A 15882-nucleotide genomic window follows, 5' to 3' on the forward strand; every position below is an offset into this window, starting at 1 on the left:
GTCGCCAACGCATTTGCTAGTTATTTTGTGGCAGGACCACCTGTTCCAACTGCAGACTCAAAAACATAACGCGCCCGCATACGTACGGATGACGGCACTCTTCAACGAGCTCGCAAGTGAGGAGTGTGGACAGGCTGTGTGCGTCACAGTGAAGCAAATCAAGCACAAAATGGAAAACTCGACCCAAGCTCACAATTAGTGCATATTTAATACCGTGTTTTTTTAAGCCGACAGGTGCTGAAAAAAATTCCTGTTCCTCTCTTACAACATAATGAAGTGACTCTCATCTGTACTTTTGTATTTTATTTCAGAAAGGCAAACACTGTTGGCACTGGGTCAAAAGCAACCGAGCGAGAATTTTTACAAACGCCTTGACACGTTCCTCGGAAGCCTGCCCATAAATGACCGAAGCTTGGTGCAAGAGAGCTTTCGGGTGCAAGATATATTTATTTTGGCTGTACGCAAAAATTCGAAATGGGCTGAAAACATTAAAGTTGGTTTTTGAAAAGCTAGGTCTTTCGTGGTAGACATGTGGCAGCAAAGTTTAGAGATTTTCACGTCACTAAAGCTTTGTCGCGTGCACAAATATAGCACAAATAAGTGCAATTATAAGCGTCATAGTCTGTGTAACTTCACAATCATTGGTTAACATTCGATCCGACATAACGGGTGACAAAACAATACTTGTTACTTTCGTTGGAGTTGTGAAAACAGGACGAGCTAGATAAAGCTGGTTACGTTACAAGATGGTACCAATCTAGGCCGCATGCTTTAGGGCCTACTAAATCTCTTTTAGAGGAAACGTCAATCATTCTATATAACTTTGGTACGTTTGAAATGCTATTGCATGTTATGTGTAACAATTGCACTCAGCATGCAACGCAAAAATAATCACTTAGATGCAACGTTAGGTAACCTTCCATTTTTCTTGTTTCCTTAAGCTGGAGATGGTGCAAGGGCTGCAGAAGGTGTAGAGGTTATAGCCTGAGAACCGCCATCAGCAGCGCCCAGAAGCCCACACACCAGGAATGTGGAGGTGTCCACCAGCCTGGCCTCGACCAGCCGGGCGTCAACCAGTGAGGCGTCGACCAGCCGGGCTTCAACGTCTGCTGCCACAGGCGAGCAAGCATAGACTCGAAAAGGCAGCAACAGACATCTTCCATAGAAAAAGTCTTAAATTTGCCCGAGAGCCAGGACAAACGAGCCGAAAAAAAAATGAAGAAAGGTATGCAAACTTTCAAAAAAACGCAGTCCACCTCCAGGAGGAGGCAAATAATATCCTTCGCGAAATGGCGAACATAATCCGACTGTACTTCGGAGGCCAACAGGCACAACAGTCCGAGCGCCAGGACAGCGTTGACCAATAAAAAATGGGCAGTGGCTTAGTTCGGCTATGCCAGGATATACGGAGCGAAAGCTAAGGCATAACATGGTTGTTAGCCTTGGTTAATCTTGATTGCAAGTCCAGGTTAGTCTGGTTGTCTATCTATGTTGTGGCGTTTATAGCCAGTCGTTCGGCGCGCTGTTCGTCTGTTTCCTGGGCGATTCGTTTTCTCTTCATCTCGTTCCGATGTCGATTCCAGACCTCCTCCTGCTTATCAGAATTGTCGCCGTCCATACTGCCGCCTCAACTGTGGTGGTGGTGCACGAGAGCCCGCCTTTTCAATCGTCCGACGTGTTATGAGGCATGCGACGCAGCTGGCGAAGCGAGCGGAGGCGACCGCAACGACGAGGAACGTAGTGTGACGTCATACCAAACGGCGGCGGCGGAAACGCGCGGCGCTGCGCAGCGGCGGAACACCTGTGGCTCGGTGCTACTAGTGGCGCATGCGCAGTAGTGACTAGGGAGCGAAAGAGAGAGAGAGAGAAATATCCACGGTGAGACGCGCGTTGTGACGTCATGTGCCTCCTCGGTGCACCGCAACGGCGAAATCGCATGTTCGCGACCAGTAAAGCTTTCGCTTTGAAAACCGATGCCCGGACGTGCGCTTCACAAAACTGCTACAGGGGGTACCCTAGGCGGCTTGCGTCCGCATCGTGTACAGGAACGCGCGTGCAGGGCACCATTTGGGGAAGAGAGGGAAAGAGTCTGTCAATGGCGCTGCAGCAATGGAGACGGCTAGGGAAGAGGGGGAAAGAGTGCGGCACGGCGTTCGTGCACGTCGCCTACGCTTCTGTGCTTATAACATCACGCGCGTCGGAGGAGGAGTAGATTTTAATGGGGAGAAAGGAGGAGAGGTCGGCCTGGAGAGCGTGTCTCTAGCCTGCTACTCCTCACTGGGGAATGGGGAAGTGGGAAATACAGGGAAAGGTAGGTGGCGGATGATATGATATGGTACAATGAGATACTATATACACGTTGTCGAATATGCGGATGCGCACTGGAGACGCAATACACTAAGAGTAATCTTGTCCATACAAAAAGTAATCTTGCCACAAAAAGTTTTTGCGCAAACACATTTCGCACTGACTACACATCTCACAGCTTCTAGAGGCAATCGTCTAAACCAGTCTCACTTAAAAAGTTCAAAAGTGCTTTTATGGCACGTTGGGCACAGTCAACAGTCCTCCACGAGCCCAAAAGCTTTTCTTCTGAAAAGGTGCGGCAGTCCAAGCTGTCAACTGTAGATTTGAGTTTTCTTCGTTCGGCCGCATATTGAGGGCATACGCAAAGTACGTGGTTGCCGGCGCGGCTGCAGCGGCGGTTGCGGCAGATGCGTGGGAGGTGCGGTGACCGCGGCAGCGCTTGTGTCGGCGTAGTATGGTTCCGTATGAAAAAAAAATGCATGATTTCATAATGTATGCACCTCGTGTATCCAGTCTAAACAGCTTCGCTAATAATCCGTCTCCATGTGACTGTTGCGGCCCGAAAAAAATTCTTTTTATCCATCCAAGTTGGCTTCGCTGCATGTAACCGCTATCGCAATGTAAATTATGTATGGGTAGGGCGGATATGCCACATATTCTATGGGCACGCTCGGAGGACGCTCCTTTCGAGGGTCGAAAAATTCAAAACCGGCAGCTGTTGGAGACCTTGCTTCTCAGCTTAGACCAGCGAGACCAGGTCTGGGCCGTCCAGCTAGCCAAAGCAGCCGCGGTGACCCAGGGGATCTCGGCCGTCTGCTACGCGGAGGGTGGCTGTGTCCGCCCTCGTGATTGCTGGCATCAATAAAATTGACTCTCGGTCTCTCAAGGACGAGACATCGTGTGTTTGCTGTCGCCCATCAAACACACTCCTGAAGGGACACGAAAGACAAACAACGCAGCAGAACTATTTCACAATGACTGTCGGTGGCAACGCGATTAGAAATAGAGCAATTAAGTGACGCACCGTATTTCTGAAGTCGTTTACTTAACATCTGAGTTCTCATTCTGAGATTACCGTTGCTCAGGCTATATGTTGCATGGTAATCTGGTATCCTCCTTTGTTGCCACGGCACTCACTCACCCATGAGCATGGCGGTATGACGACCACTGTATGGCGCTGACGCATTGACAACTATGGAATGAGGAAGAAGGAATGACGCGTCAGTTGAACGACGAGCGTGGTATGACGACAACGGCATGATGGCAGTGAGATAACTGTTCTTAATTCATGACGATGGTATACCGACTATAACAACTATAACAACGCGCTCGTCGTCTTCTTCGTTTTCTTCCACAGCTGACTCCAATGCCGCTCGTCATGCTAGCGTTGCCATACTGCCACTCCCGCTGCGAAGGCACTGACTCACTGCCAGTCGGTGCGGTGATTTCGGTCTGAAATTATTTGCCTCGGTATATCATTCGCGCCTTCGTTTTCGTCATCTTCCACAGCTGGCGCCAATGCCACTCAACGTGACATCGTTCCAATACTGCCCCTCCCTCTGCGAAGGCGCTGACAGCACTGGCCCACTGGCAGTCGGTGCAGTGATTTCTTTGTGAAATTCTTTGTTTCAATATATAGCGAAATGAAAACACGTATAAAGTTGCGCTCGAATTTCGCATTAGGAGTGTCGCAATCTTTGGACATTTTTTTTATAACAGCTCTTATCTTACTGCTCAAGGCTAGTCTAGTCATTGAATTCATGCTAACTGTTCACGAACGACATAAGAGTCACGGGAATTCAGTTATCGTGAGGTGCCATGCTTTCACAATTCAATTGAGTGCTTTTGATTGCCTCAAATTTCTTTGCATTTTCATTTAACACATTATTTTTGAGGAAGCATGTATTTCGTGCCAAGCTGATTTGCAAAGAGCAGATCACAGAGCAAGTATGAGTTTGCTACCACGTTTCTGTTCTGGTGGTCATGGTAGTAATGACTAGAAAAGAAACAAGTTGAGACTCAACATCTTATTTCTCCATTCGTTATAAAACGGCCTTAAATGCAAGTAAGCTTCTATGTGAAATATTTTATTCCTGCTCGACATGATACAAAGCCGTAGACTAATGCTTTCCTGGTAGGGCCCACAGCCTTCTATGTGGCAAACTTGCACACATTTCCTAGTGAAACATTGAGTTCCAGTAGATCTGCTGACATTAAGATGACCGTTGTGCTTCTTATGGCATGGCGGAGGCAGCTTGCAGACCAGCAATCTATCTTTTGTCCCTCTTCCTGAAAAGAAAAATGATGAAGCCCTGACGAACATGCAAGCAAAAAATTGTGACACAAAAGTTAGTCCATTAAGTGAAGAAATTGTCATTCTAAGAGAAGGGTTCAGAAGCATATCTTGTGAGAATTGTGGCTCTTGATGTTACTTCCAGTGGTGACACATTCACTGTTGACGTACCTCCAGAGACAAGACAGGGCAAAGGGGGGAACAAATACTATCAGCGTCTTGGAGCCTGGGTCGAAAGAAAAAAAAACACATACTCGATTACTATGGTGGAAGCGGGGTTGAGTTTGTGAATAATGTCCGACTAAGAACAGTGCACGCAATGCTGCATGACAGAAAATCACAAACACATCACCGGCTTCCGTGTGCATTTCTTTCAATTATGTTCTTTTCTGTGCTGTCTTTAGTCATGGCTCGATTAGATGACAACTGTTTCTTTCTGTAATAGTAAAAAGACAGTCAACTTATTATGTCTCAAATGCAATAAATCTGAATCTATCACCGGAAGTACATTTGCCACTAATATGGATTGAATAATTCGCGGCGGATCATTTACACAGAAGCAGCCGGAGATATTTATTATTTATGCTGCACTCTATGTCACGAATTTTAGCAATGTGACAAAATGACAAGAGCCTAGTTTGAATTGCGTTTGAAAAGCAATAAACATATAATTATTATTTTTTTCCACAAGTGTGAGATAATTTAGGTGCTCTAGGAAATGTCTTTGGAATTCATAACTTGCGCTTCTGAATAGTTGCAAATCTTGAAGGTTTAAGAAATGACTGCAGGAATCTGCTTTATCCGCGTCACATGCGAATAAATTCAAAGCTTAATATGCCAGGCAGTGTCATTGTACCCACCGTTTAGCAAGCCCACGCAGCAGATCGTTAACGATGGAAGCCGTGCTGCCGTTATGCCAGTGAAACACCGCAGTCGAAAAAATCCGCCGTGTTAAAAACGTTCGCTTGGTGGCGGCTATTAAAAGTCAGACGCATATACTGGCTGAGATATTATTTCTAGAAAAAGCAAATGGCGTTAAAACGAATATGCGTGATGTTGCTCAAAGGAAACGGCCGTCGCATTTGCAAATATTACCCCCGCACAATTTGTATCAATAAGCGACCCGTACTGCAATCAGTACCAATGGGCTGCTGCTCATTGCAGATCAGTGGGTCTGAAAATCTTGATTCAAGTAAAAAAAGAACAGACTTTAATAACAGAACATCAATAAAAACAATTGCCTACTTGTTTTGTAAGAAAATGACGCGCTAACTATGTTTGTCGCAAACTACAGCTATAGACATTTTTAGCGTCTCCTCTTTGTGTCACGTGAAAGTGCCATGTTTTGTCTTCGCTTCCTCCGTCACTTGTCTAACATGAGTGGAGATTCTCGCAGCGAGCTAACCCGTTTAAAAGCCCTACCTCTTTGTGGTTGAAGGGAAGAAAAAAGAAAGACGTTCGTGCAACCGTTCCTTCTGTGCTGTTTCATCATGTATTCTGACGCATAAATTCAAATTATTTTGATGAATAAAGCATGCGCGCATGCGAGCGCAACTAGCAGAAGAGCGGAAGGCGCCCTTTACTGCTGCTGCAAGTCAAAACAACATTACGAAAACGATGGGGGCATTGATGCGTCAAAGCCTACATTTAGCTTGATTGTTGCGATTTTATTGTGTTTAACAAATTTCAAGACCTACTTTTACATATACTTGCGCGAATTTAAATGATCTGCATTTTTGCACCAGCGTTCTCGTGTGCAAATGCAGGTAGTTTCTTCCTATGAATTTAGAACTTGCGCGCCAAGGAAAGCAGTTCCTAGCAGCGCCTTGCTTGTGGTGTCACCAGAGGCGTGTCCGCGGTTCTACAAATTGCTTTTCCGTCGTTTTCTGGAGCGGACAACATGCTGCCCAGAGTGTATTCTAATGCTGTCCCATCATAGCGCATTCATTGTGCTTGCTGTGCTGGAGGTAATGCATACGCAACCGAAGGTAGCATATTTTGTAACTCTACCATCACCATCATCGTCATCATCATCGTAATCATCAGCCTATTTGTATGTTAACTACGGGACGACGCTCTCTCTTATGCTGTAAAGCGTCGCCATCTACCGCAGTCTTTTTCAAGCCGTTGGTTGGCGGTTATGCGACTCGACAACAAGCGGCGCTTATCCCGTTTGTAGATGGAAGATATCAGAGCGACTGAGCGGGAACAGTGGTTGTTTAGCGGTTAACCCGGTTTCCATGCCTCAACCTTTTCTACACATGCACCACCCCCGGTTTTATGGGGAGTAGGGAGGAAGTGGGGATAGCAGGGGTGTACAAGAGTTGCAGGCTGCTTGTGGCCTTCCAATACAAAGCATCCGGCTTGCTTATTCCGCACAAGCTGCTTGCAATTAGTGATGGACCCTGTTGCTGGAAGTTGCGTACGTGTTGCGTTTAATATGCACCATAATCCCACTCAGAAATTTTCTTGCAAGCGAAGAGGGCGCACACAAAAGTGACACCTGTGGCAAAGTTGAAACAACCTGTTACATTAATGCGAACGTTGCTATAAACAAAGGAAACAACAGAGTCATTTAGAACTTTATCGTTTTATGCGGAGCATATTACGAGAGCTCAACCCAGCTCCTCAGGCACGGCGGTGTCGCCTTCAATACCACGTGACACCGTGACGTCACGACAGAGGAGAAACGGGGCTCTAACTCGCGCCGTCGCTCGCGGCGTCGCGGCGGTATATTAGCAGCTGCACTTGCCTCTGCTATACTAGACACTCACGAGGTGAGATGCCTCCTGGAGACAGAGCTGCTCGTTGGAATGAGAAGCGAAGGTTGCGGCGTGCTACAGAGACTGATCTTCTAGGTGGCTTTGGCTCAACTTTTGCAAAATGGGCTGGGTGGGAATCGAACCAGGGTCTCCGGAGTGTGAGACGGAGACGCTACCACTGAGCCACGAGTACGATGCTTCAAAGCGGTACAAAAGCGCCTCTAGTGAATGCGGTGTTGCCTTAGAAACGAGCTGTTTCTAAGGCTCAGGCTTGCGTCGCTTGCTCAGGCGCACATTTCGTTGCCGCGCCGAACGCTGCGTTGCACGACGCTCACCGCGTCCAATGCGGAGCGCGTAGTCGCTGCGCCGTAGCCCATTGTCTTACACCCCTTGGCGGCTCGACGGGAACGCTTTCGCGTTCCACTCTTGAAGGTGAAGCAGAGTAACGCATGAGTTGTTTCTTCGTCTAGCCGAACCAAATACTATAGCCAAGCAACAGCAGTTCACCAGGCTAAACAGTGGTTCAACAACTAAAATAAAGGCTAGTATGCTTCGCATCCTGGGCTTAACCTTAGCTAAGCCACAGCCATTTTTATTAATAGCGACACAGCCGAACCGAATCCAATGAGATGTAAATAGCGCACAGTCCCTCTAGGGACAAAATTTTTGAACGGAATCGACATCGACGAAGTAACAGAAGCCACTGTAACGTCAATCAACCAAGAAAAGAAGCCATCCCAGTTTCAGACTTCATTTCGGCTTCATTAAATCCCTTCCAAGCTAAGTGGAGGCTAGAGTTCGCAATGCTTGGTTGCAAGCGAAGAACCCGAAATGTCTTTTTCTCGTTCTTTTTTTTCCCGGCACATGTAGTGTGTGTATGTTTGCACACGGCTGCACATTTTTATCGTTTTTCTCCTTGGTTACTTAGGTCAGACAATATTGTTACTGTAAACTGATAAATACGGGTTTCGATATATGTAGGTCGTTTTTTTTAATAGCTACAACAAGGTAAGAAGCGTTTTTCGTTGCAGAGTAACGAAAAAATAAAACACGTTTGCACGCAGTTCAAGACGGACGATGGGCGCCAGGGCATACACAGTGGGATGCCAAAAGGATTCCACCTAGCACTCGAAAATTGACGGCAGCTTGCTTTCTTGTTGCGTCATAAACCAAAAGAGGTCGCACGGCTTCTGCCGCTGCTATATTTATATTACAGTCAATCGTCCTCCCAGGTTATCAGCACTGTCGTATCTTTAGAGCGTTTCGGAGTTCTCATCCACAGTCGCACCGACGACTCAAAAATGCCTCGATGACTTTCCGCTGTCTGACGCGAGGTCGGGAGGGGACGGCGACTGGACAACGATGGCGCACTCGACTATCTATCGCTTCTTTTTAATGCAGGCGGACCTTTCCAAATACGGTGTCTATCGCCGGGACCACGTACCGTCGCATCCCGCTGAGCTATGACTTTCACTGTTGCCAGCTTTAGCTTGCGTACGTGACTTCTGTGCGTTATACCGTAATGGTGATCAGAGGCGATGGTAGGTTTCCTCGACGGCCACGGCATGACGTGGTCGTGCTTGAGAGGGTTTGTGTCAACCATGCTCGTTTCTGTTTCCCCGTCTTCAGTGAAGGGCTCTTTTTCATCCACTGTCGTCGGTGAATGCTGAATCGAGGTCGGCGAGCTGTCGGAAACCCGTGGAGATGTGGTTGCCGTAAAGCTATACGTTCTAGAAGTCGGTTGAACCTTGTCGCTTTTCGCTGGCGCTGCCAGGGTGGCGGGTGAGCGTGGCAAACTCGCTCCATCTGCGGGCGAGCTTCGTTCCGGAAGACCAGGAACATGTCCTTCATGGTCTTGGCCGTTGGCGGAAGCACCAGTCCGGATGTGGTCCCCGTCGATATGATTGCGCTGATGGCCACTATCATTCCCTGCATACGTGTACGCCGTCACGGACAAGGAGTCCGTAACATTCGCGGTGACATGCGTATGAGGCCTTAGAAAAGGCATCGTGGGACGTGGCGGACGTATTCGAACGACCGTCCTATCGTGACCTTTCAGCAATGTGGGCTGATGATTCGCCTCCGTCGGCGGAGTTTCACTCGACCTCGGCGGCGATGACGGCCTCGTCGGCGTTTTAATGTACAACGGTCCTTTAGTTATCGGCGTCGGGATCGCGAGTGGCGCTGGAGACGTCTTCGGTCGCCCGGTGGTGGACGCCCTGTCGGCAAAGATCTTGTGCTCGTGTGCCGGGCCTTCTGGCAGGAAGATCGGACGCTGGCCGTGCTGGCTGTGATTGTGGTGCCGCGGCCTGCTGCCGTTCGCGCCAAGAAAGAAGCTGTTACGGCTTATATCGTAATCTTCGGGAAGTGCGGTGAGCTCTCTGACAGGCCACTCCGAGCCATCGCTGAATCGAGGAGCGCCACGAGCGCTCTTGCGAGACTTCGCTGAGGACTCGTAATCGGTGTACGACACTACTGAAACGTGGCCTGGTCCGGCGTGAGAAGGTGTGCCTTTAGCAGTTTCTTTGGCGCGGAACGCATGCGCGTTTTCTTCCGGGGTGAACACTTCTGGCAGGCCTTGAAACGCATAGTCTTTTCTTTCGGGTGCAATAAGTAACGTGATGGCCGTGTTCTGGTTTAAAAGGCCGTGTGCAATCGGCGTCGACAGAAGCGGATTCTGGGTTTGTCGAGAGGCACTGACCAAGCGAGCCAGAAAGGTGGAGGTGTCCTTCACTGTGCGCTCACTTGTCGACGCGCTCTTCTTGTGAGCCACAGTGAAGGCCGATGACACTTTGTCTTTCAGCGTGAGTGCTCTGTTTCCGACAATAGAAGAGGGGGAGCTGTGTGGCAGCGTGTGAGAAAATGAGGCAGTAAGCTTCCTTCTGCTTCTTCTGGTTGTGTTGGTGTTGGGCACTGTAGAAAAAAAAAATACACATATTGATCAGAAATTGCAGACTAGAATGGTTACTGGCTGTTCCTTTTTGCATATTAGGCACCCCGAGATCTTCTCAGGAGGTGCAGGTTTGCCTTTGCCCTAGAATTACATGCTCTCGTATGGAACAACCGAGAAGTGAGCTCCGATACCCAGCAGTGCACACGGAATGGGTGATCATCGATAAAAGCAATACTTATGCGTACTTATATTCTAAGCCTTCTTCTGAATGTTGGACTTATACATATACTGAAAGCTTGCGCCACCCTTTGCGCACACGGCCTTGCATCCTTGTTATCGACGTAAGGTTAAACTAGATCGATAAAACAGTAATTTTTGCTCTAACTTGAGGTTTTAAGTGCAAGCAGCGGCATTTAGGAATAATTTAGTGATGTTAGTTGCCGCCTGTTCTCTAGAAATTATATATTACTGTGTATGAGACCATCGTACCGTCAGCAACGATCAACAACGACGTTGAAGTACGCTTCAAATGCAATGAGGTGGTGTTGCAATCCGTGATGCAAAAGTAAGCACAATGAATGCCAGGGCGAAGTTATTTGTTTGTCTTCTTTATAGAAACAAGAGAGATTCTCAAGTGAACATAGCGGCTGGATGGTAGCTTTCTCCACATGCTGCAGCATGTATGTGCCCGTGTCATTTGATCAAACAGCGACTTTTTCAGATGAGCAAGAGAGTGGGTGGGAAAAGGAGCAAATTACAATATGCATTGCGCCCTAAGGGTTTTCGTGAGACTGAGAAGAATACGCATCAACAAAATCAGTGCAAAGTCTATAAAGGATTTGCCCCATTTTTTTCACGGAGTATGTGCCCCACTCGACGTTGGCACCACTACCGCCGCGGCTGACGCGGCTACGAACCTCTCCTAATGTACCGGAGCTCTCCTGACCTGATCGTCACGTGATCGTTGGCCCGCGCCAATTGAGATAGTGGTGGGGTCACGCGGGACGCGGTAGAGTTTGCCTAACCATCGAGCTCCCCATGTTGGGTTTCACCAACGCGCGGCCTTCACCATTGACGTCATTGGTAGGGGTACGCAGCGAGGGACCAGCAGTTCGACGCATCTTCCAAATGGACTGTGGGATCGCTCTGTATTCCACTAGTTCTCCGGCTTTCCGTCGGGCTTTTTCATCACCATTGCGACACCAGATCCTGACAGGGCAGACCGTTTCTTCGCCGGTTTCTTCTGAAAAACAGGACGCCGGCGAAGTTGTCACATCGCCGTAAGACGGGATGCCAGTGGCCTTGGAAGCGTCTGCCAACATCACCGACGGCTTGTTTTCGCGAGAAGGCGTCGAGAAAAAGCTCACTCCTGATGAAACAGTCACTATGACGGGACGGGGAGGATGAAGGCTATCTGAATTAGGCCTAAATGTGGGTAGAAGAGCCGACAAGGATTGCTCTCAAATTAGTATCCCGAAGAATTGCTCGTGTTCGACTCGTGAAGGCTACAAAGCAGCTCGTGCTAGCATTTCCCGCTCACCCTTTGCGACGAGCGGTTCGAGCACGCGGAGCTGCCTGCGAACTGCCAGGTTGTTCCAGCCAGTGAAGGCTGTAAAGAGGACGAATGCTGCGACGGCCAGAGTGCCCAAGGCTAGGGTCAGGGCGAATAAAGAAGCCACAGCGTTCGTCTTGCTCGGACGACCTCCGCTGAAGATGAGCGAGCTGGTGTCCATCGCCGAGGCAGGCGACACGCGGGCAACGGTGAAGATTATGATGATGATAGCGTCCTCGAACGCAGTGGCGCATACCCACAGGAGGGAATTGGGATGAATGAAGTGATGGTCAAACACGGCGGTGAAAACTTCTTCAGAGGTTACCTCGAGTCGTGCGAAGAGACGTGGGATAGTATCGCACAAACTGTATCACATATCAGGTTGTCTAAACTGACTGCCCATATGTATGAAAGCTTTCCCCTGCCTTATCCTTATATATATATATATATATATATATATATATATATATATATATATATATATATATATATATATATATATATATATATATATATATATATATGAGGGAGGGGCAATCTTCTCGGCGAGAACCTGCTTAGCGACCGTCCGACCTAGGCGAAATCATGGGATGGGCGAAGAAAACTTCGTTTTAAATTTTGCAGCTTCACCTTGAGATACGCGCGAAAATCGCGTGTCTCAGGACTGTCAATAACGTTTTTCCATCCATCCGTCCATTGCCCTCTCGTCGACATACTGAAAGCGATATCAAGGTTTGGAGTTGCGCTTTAAGTGCTACATAGCCCAACGCGAGGCACGGCCGACGTATCCGGCGTCCGTCGCTGTTCCCTGGATGGCGCGAGGTGCGACACACTGCATTCCGTGCCGGCCTTGATCGTCACCCACAATGCACCGCGCCCGCGTCTCGTCGCTGGTGGCGGCGCGTTCCCCTCCACATTGCAGTAGAGTGTACTAGAAAGATCATTAGCATAGAGAAAGAAATTCTAGCACGCTACCATTGCAGCGAGCTCGCAGTTCCATATCATCCTGAAACTCCTTGTTTCGGAAAACAGCTTTCTGTTGTACAGGCGATGCTGTAGATAGCGTGCTGTCTGTCATTTCAACTTAGGCGGCTTTCGCCGCCATCGCAGAGCATGTTCACTGCTATTCACCTTAATGTACGCTCCACAGCTCCTAAGCTAGATGGTCTAAGCGCACCTATCTAACTTATTTTTCTCATCTACATGATTATGCTATCTGAAACGTTGTATCACGACGAAAGCGATATGTTAATTACGAGTATCTACAATAACTATATTATTAACCGAAGCGGACTGTCTGGTGCCCGACTGGCGATGCAAGTTAAAGAATGCATGCTGTGCGATGTAATCCCGGCATTTACGTGCGTCATTGCTGTTTGTGAGGCATGAACAACGCTATGAACATGTACGTGACGCTTTCCCGCCCGCCTCTGGTGATTGAAGTGCTTTCTAGGAGTTTCTAGAGGCGCTTTTGGAATGTTCAACACCTGATATTTACAACATTTCATTAGCTGGTGACTTTAATATAAACCTTCTGAGCGATAGCTTTAGTCCCGTGGATTCATTAACAAACTTTATGCTTGTGGCTACAGTATTGTTATTGCTACACCGTCACGTGTAACGACCACTCCTCAGTCCCTACTGAATCTCTCTAGCTTAAAGGGCCCTTCACCAGGTATGGCCATTTTGAGCTGACAAGCGCAGAGCATGCTTTGCGCGATAACGATCGTGTCTGCAAGGTATTATGTCGCTACGCACCGTGTAAATATCTGAAATTTAAAATTGAGCGCTGCTTTCCCTTCTCCTCGCGGCTGCCACGCTCGTATCCGGTGGATGACGTAAACGTGCTAGTGCACCTGCGTACACGTGTTCGCACTGTGACGTCACTCGTGACGTCAAGTGACTTCGAGAATTATTGAAGGCAACATCTGTTATTTGTGTAATTTTTTGCTTGAATATAGGCGAATTAAAGATTAGAGAAATAATGAAACACACAAACCGGATGTCTGCGTGTTTTTGTTTTACTTCGCACCCCAGCAAGAGAGACATGCTTCGGCTTCGTCTGCTTGTTCCCACGTCGTGCAGTCGCGCGCGCAGACGCCGAAACTACCTGCTTTGTAATCCGCTTGTGTCGGACTCGGTAGCGCTGCCTGATACGGCTAGTCAGGTGTTATCGTGCACAGCGTGCAAAATTGTGCGCTGCGCGAAACGAGACAATCCCAAAAGCTCGCACGCGACACCGTCAGCGGAAATACGACACGCCAAAAAAAAAAAAGGGGGAAAAAAATGAAGGGAGAACCCGTGACGTATGCGTCACGCGATTCTCGAGGTGCGGTATGGGAGAACACAGGGATGATGATGATGATGATAATGATGAAAAACTATTTATCTTTCATTACAGGGAAGGGGGCAGGAATTTCACTTGCGCAGCCTAGACGGGACGAGTTGAGAGAATGTCTGGCTTTGCAGTAGAGCTCGCATCCTGAAATCATGGGTTCGCGACACAGAAATATATTTATCTAGGCTATCATTGATGCCATTTGAAAAACGTTTGCGGTAGAACGCTCCCTAGAGGACACGTAACAACTTCCAGTCTATAACCAAAATTTGCTAGGGGGCCTGGCGAGGGGCCCTTTAAGAGAAAGCTTTAGCTGGGATGCTCTTACCTAAATACATGTAAAAGGAAAATTCGTTTTTCTCGGCAACCACTGCACCAAACTTGATGAGGTTTGTTGCATTTAAAAGAAAAACTTAACGTATAGTGGCTGTTGTTTCGAATTTTTGATTTAGGTTGTTTATTTATTATTAAAAATCGGCAAAAATTACAAATTTCCAGAAAACGATACTATCATGTTTACAGCTTCGTAATTCAATAATGAAAAACGATATCACAATTATGCGGATTGCATGTGATAGTACATCTAATGTGGACAAAATGGATATGTTACTCATGAATTTCAAGAAATTAAGTAAATCGTAAATACAATTATTGCAGAGCCTTTGTACACAACGTAACAAATTCAATTAATATATAAATTGACATACCGAATTCGACCACTTTGATTGATCTAATGGATGCCGTGGACAGAACCGCGATATCTGTTCTTGACGGAGAGCTATTAATTTGTAAACTTCGTGCTTTTATTTTATCAAATTTTCGAGTTTTTCAAAATTCTGTCAACAGAATTCTGGCGCTAAATCGAAATTCTGCGTTCAGCAGTCACTAGAATTTAACTTTCTCTCTCAAATTCAACAAACATCACTAAGATCGGTCCAGGGGTTATCTCAGAAAAGCGTTTTTTGCGATTGACATCGCCCTATCTTGATTGCTGATCTCAACACTACCGAAAAGTAAAAAAATAATATTACCACAATAAAGTTAGGCATAGACCTATGTTTAATGCAACCGTGAACTTATTCCTGTCCATATTTGCGAGCCATTACAAGTTATCTTTTCCTCACGTAAGCGCTAAATCTTGTAGAAAAACAGGAAAACCTTGAGTAAGACGGGAGCATACAAGAACAACAAAAAAAGAGCCATCTCTTGAAGAACTATCTGCGTACAAAAAGATGCTAAGAACTTCAAAGTATTTAAAAGTTTTAGAAACAAACTAACTGCCGAATTAAAGAAGGCAAAGGCGTCCTACTGTGACAACTTATTTTCTGACATGTATGGTCGGAAAGTCATCAATCAGGCACTAAATCGCAGAACTGCTCACAAATATTTAACAGAAATAAATCCAAACGGTACTAACTTTTCCGGTGTTTGTTACCTTTATGCATCGGGTTTATTGTTATTTGCGTTATTTTGTGATTTGTATTCACGTTAAACGTTACACGTTCGCTTAACGTACTAACATTTCCTGAATGTACGTATTAATTGAGTAACTGCATTCGTTGTATTGGTAATAGCTATTCATATTTTATTACGTTATTCTTTTTATTGACTTTCTTTATCGTTGTATTTTGTGTACCTTTGCACACATCTGGTCTGTAACACATCATGCTGTTATGTGCGTAGGCCTCAGGCTCTTTCAAGTGGTTCGCAATAGGGGGGGGGGGGGGGGAATGGCTC

The 15882-nt window shown here is 47.0% G+C and overlaps 1 protein-coding gene across 1 annotated transcript; it reads right to left on the reverse strand.

The window, feature by feature from the left end:
* Positions 1-7959: 7959 nt before the first annotated feature.
* On the reverse strand, positions 7960-12003 carry LOC135918620 (mucin-17-like). The gene is made up of 2 exons (XM_065452241.1): positions 11796-12003; positions 7960-10275 (listed from the first exon to the last, which is right to left on the reverse strand). The coding sequence occupies exons 1-2, from the start codon at positions 11986-11988 to the stop codon at positions 8738-8740; spliced, it is 1731 nt and encodes a 576-aa protein (XP_065308313.1). The 5' UTR covers positions 11989-12003; the 3' UTR covers positions 7960-8737.
* Positions 12004-15882: the final 3879 nt, after the last annotated feature.

Source organism: Dermacentor albipictus, chromosome 5, assembly GCF_038994185.2.
Source record: "Dermacentor albipictus isolate Rhodes 1998 colony chromosome 5, USDA_Dalb.pri_finalv2, whole genome shotgun sequence".
In the NCBI taxonomy this organism is placed as follows: Eukaryota; Metazoa; Arthropoda; class Arachnida; order Ixodida; family Ixodidae; genus Dermacentor; species Dermacentor albipictus.

Bases quoted from the DNA above. Each gene is read 5' to 3' on its own strand.
- LOC135918620 (XM_065452241.1), bottom strand. From the start codon at position 11,988: ATGGACACCAGCTCGCTCATCTTCAGCGGAGGTCGTCCGAGCAAGACG. The intron at 10,276-11,795 runs GTGAGCGGGAAA...TTTTTTCTACAG, and splicing joins CGAACCGCTCGTCGCAAAGG to TGCCCAACACCAACACAACC.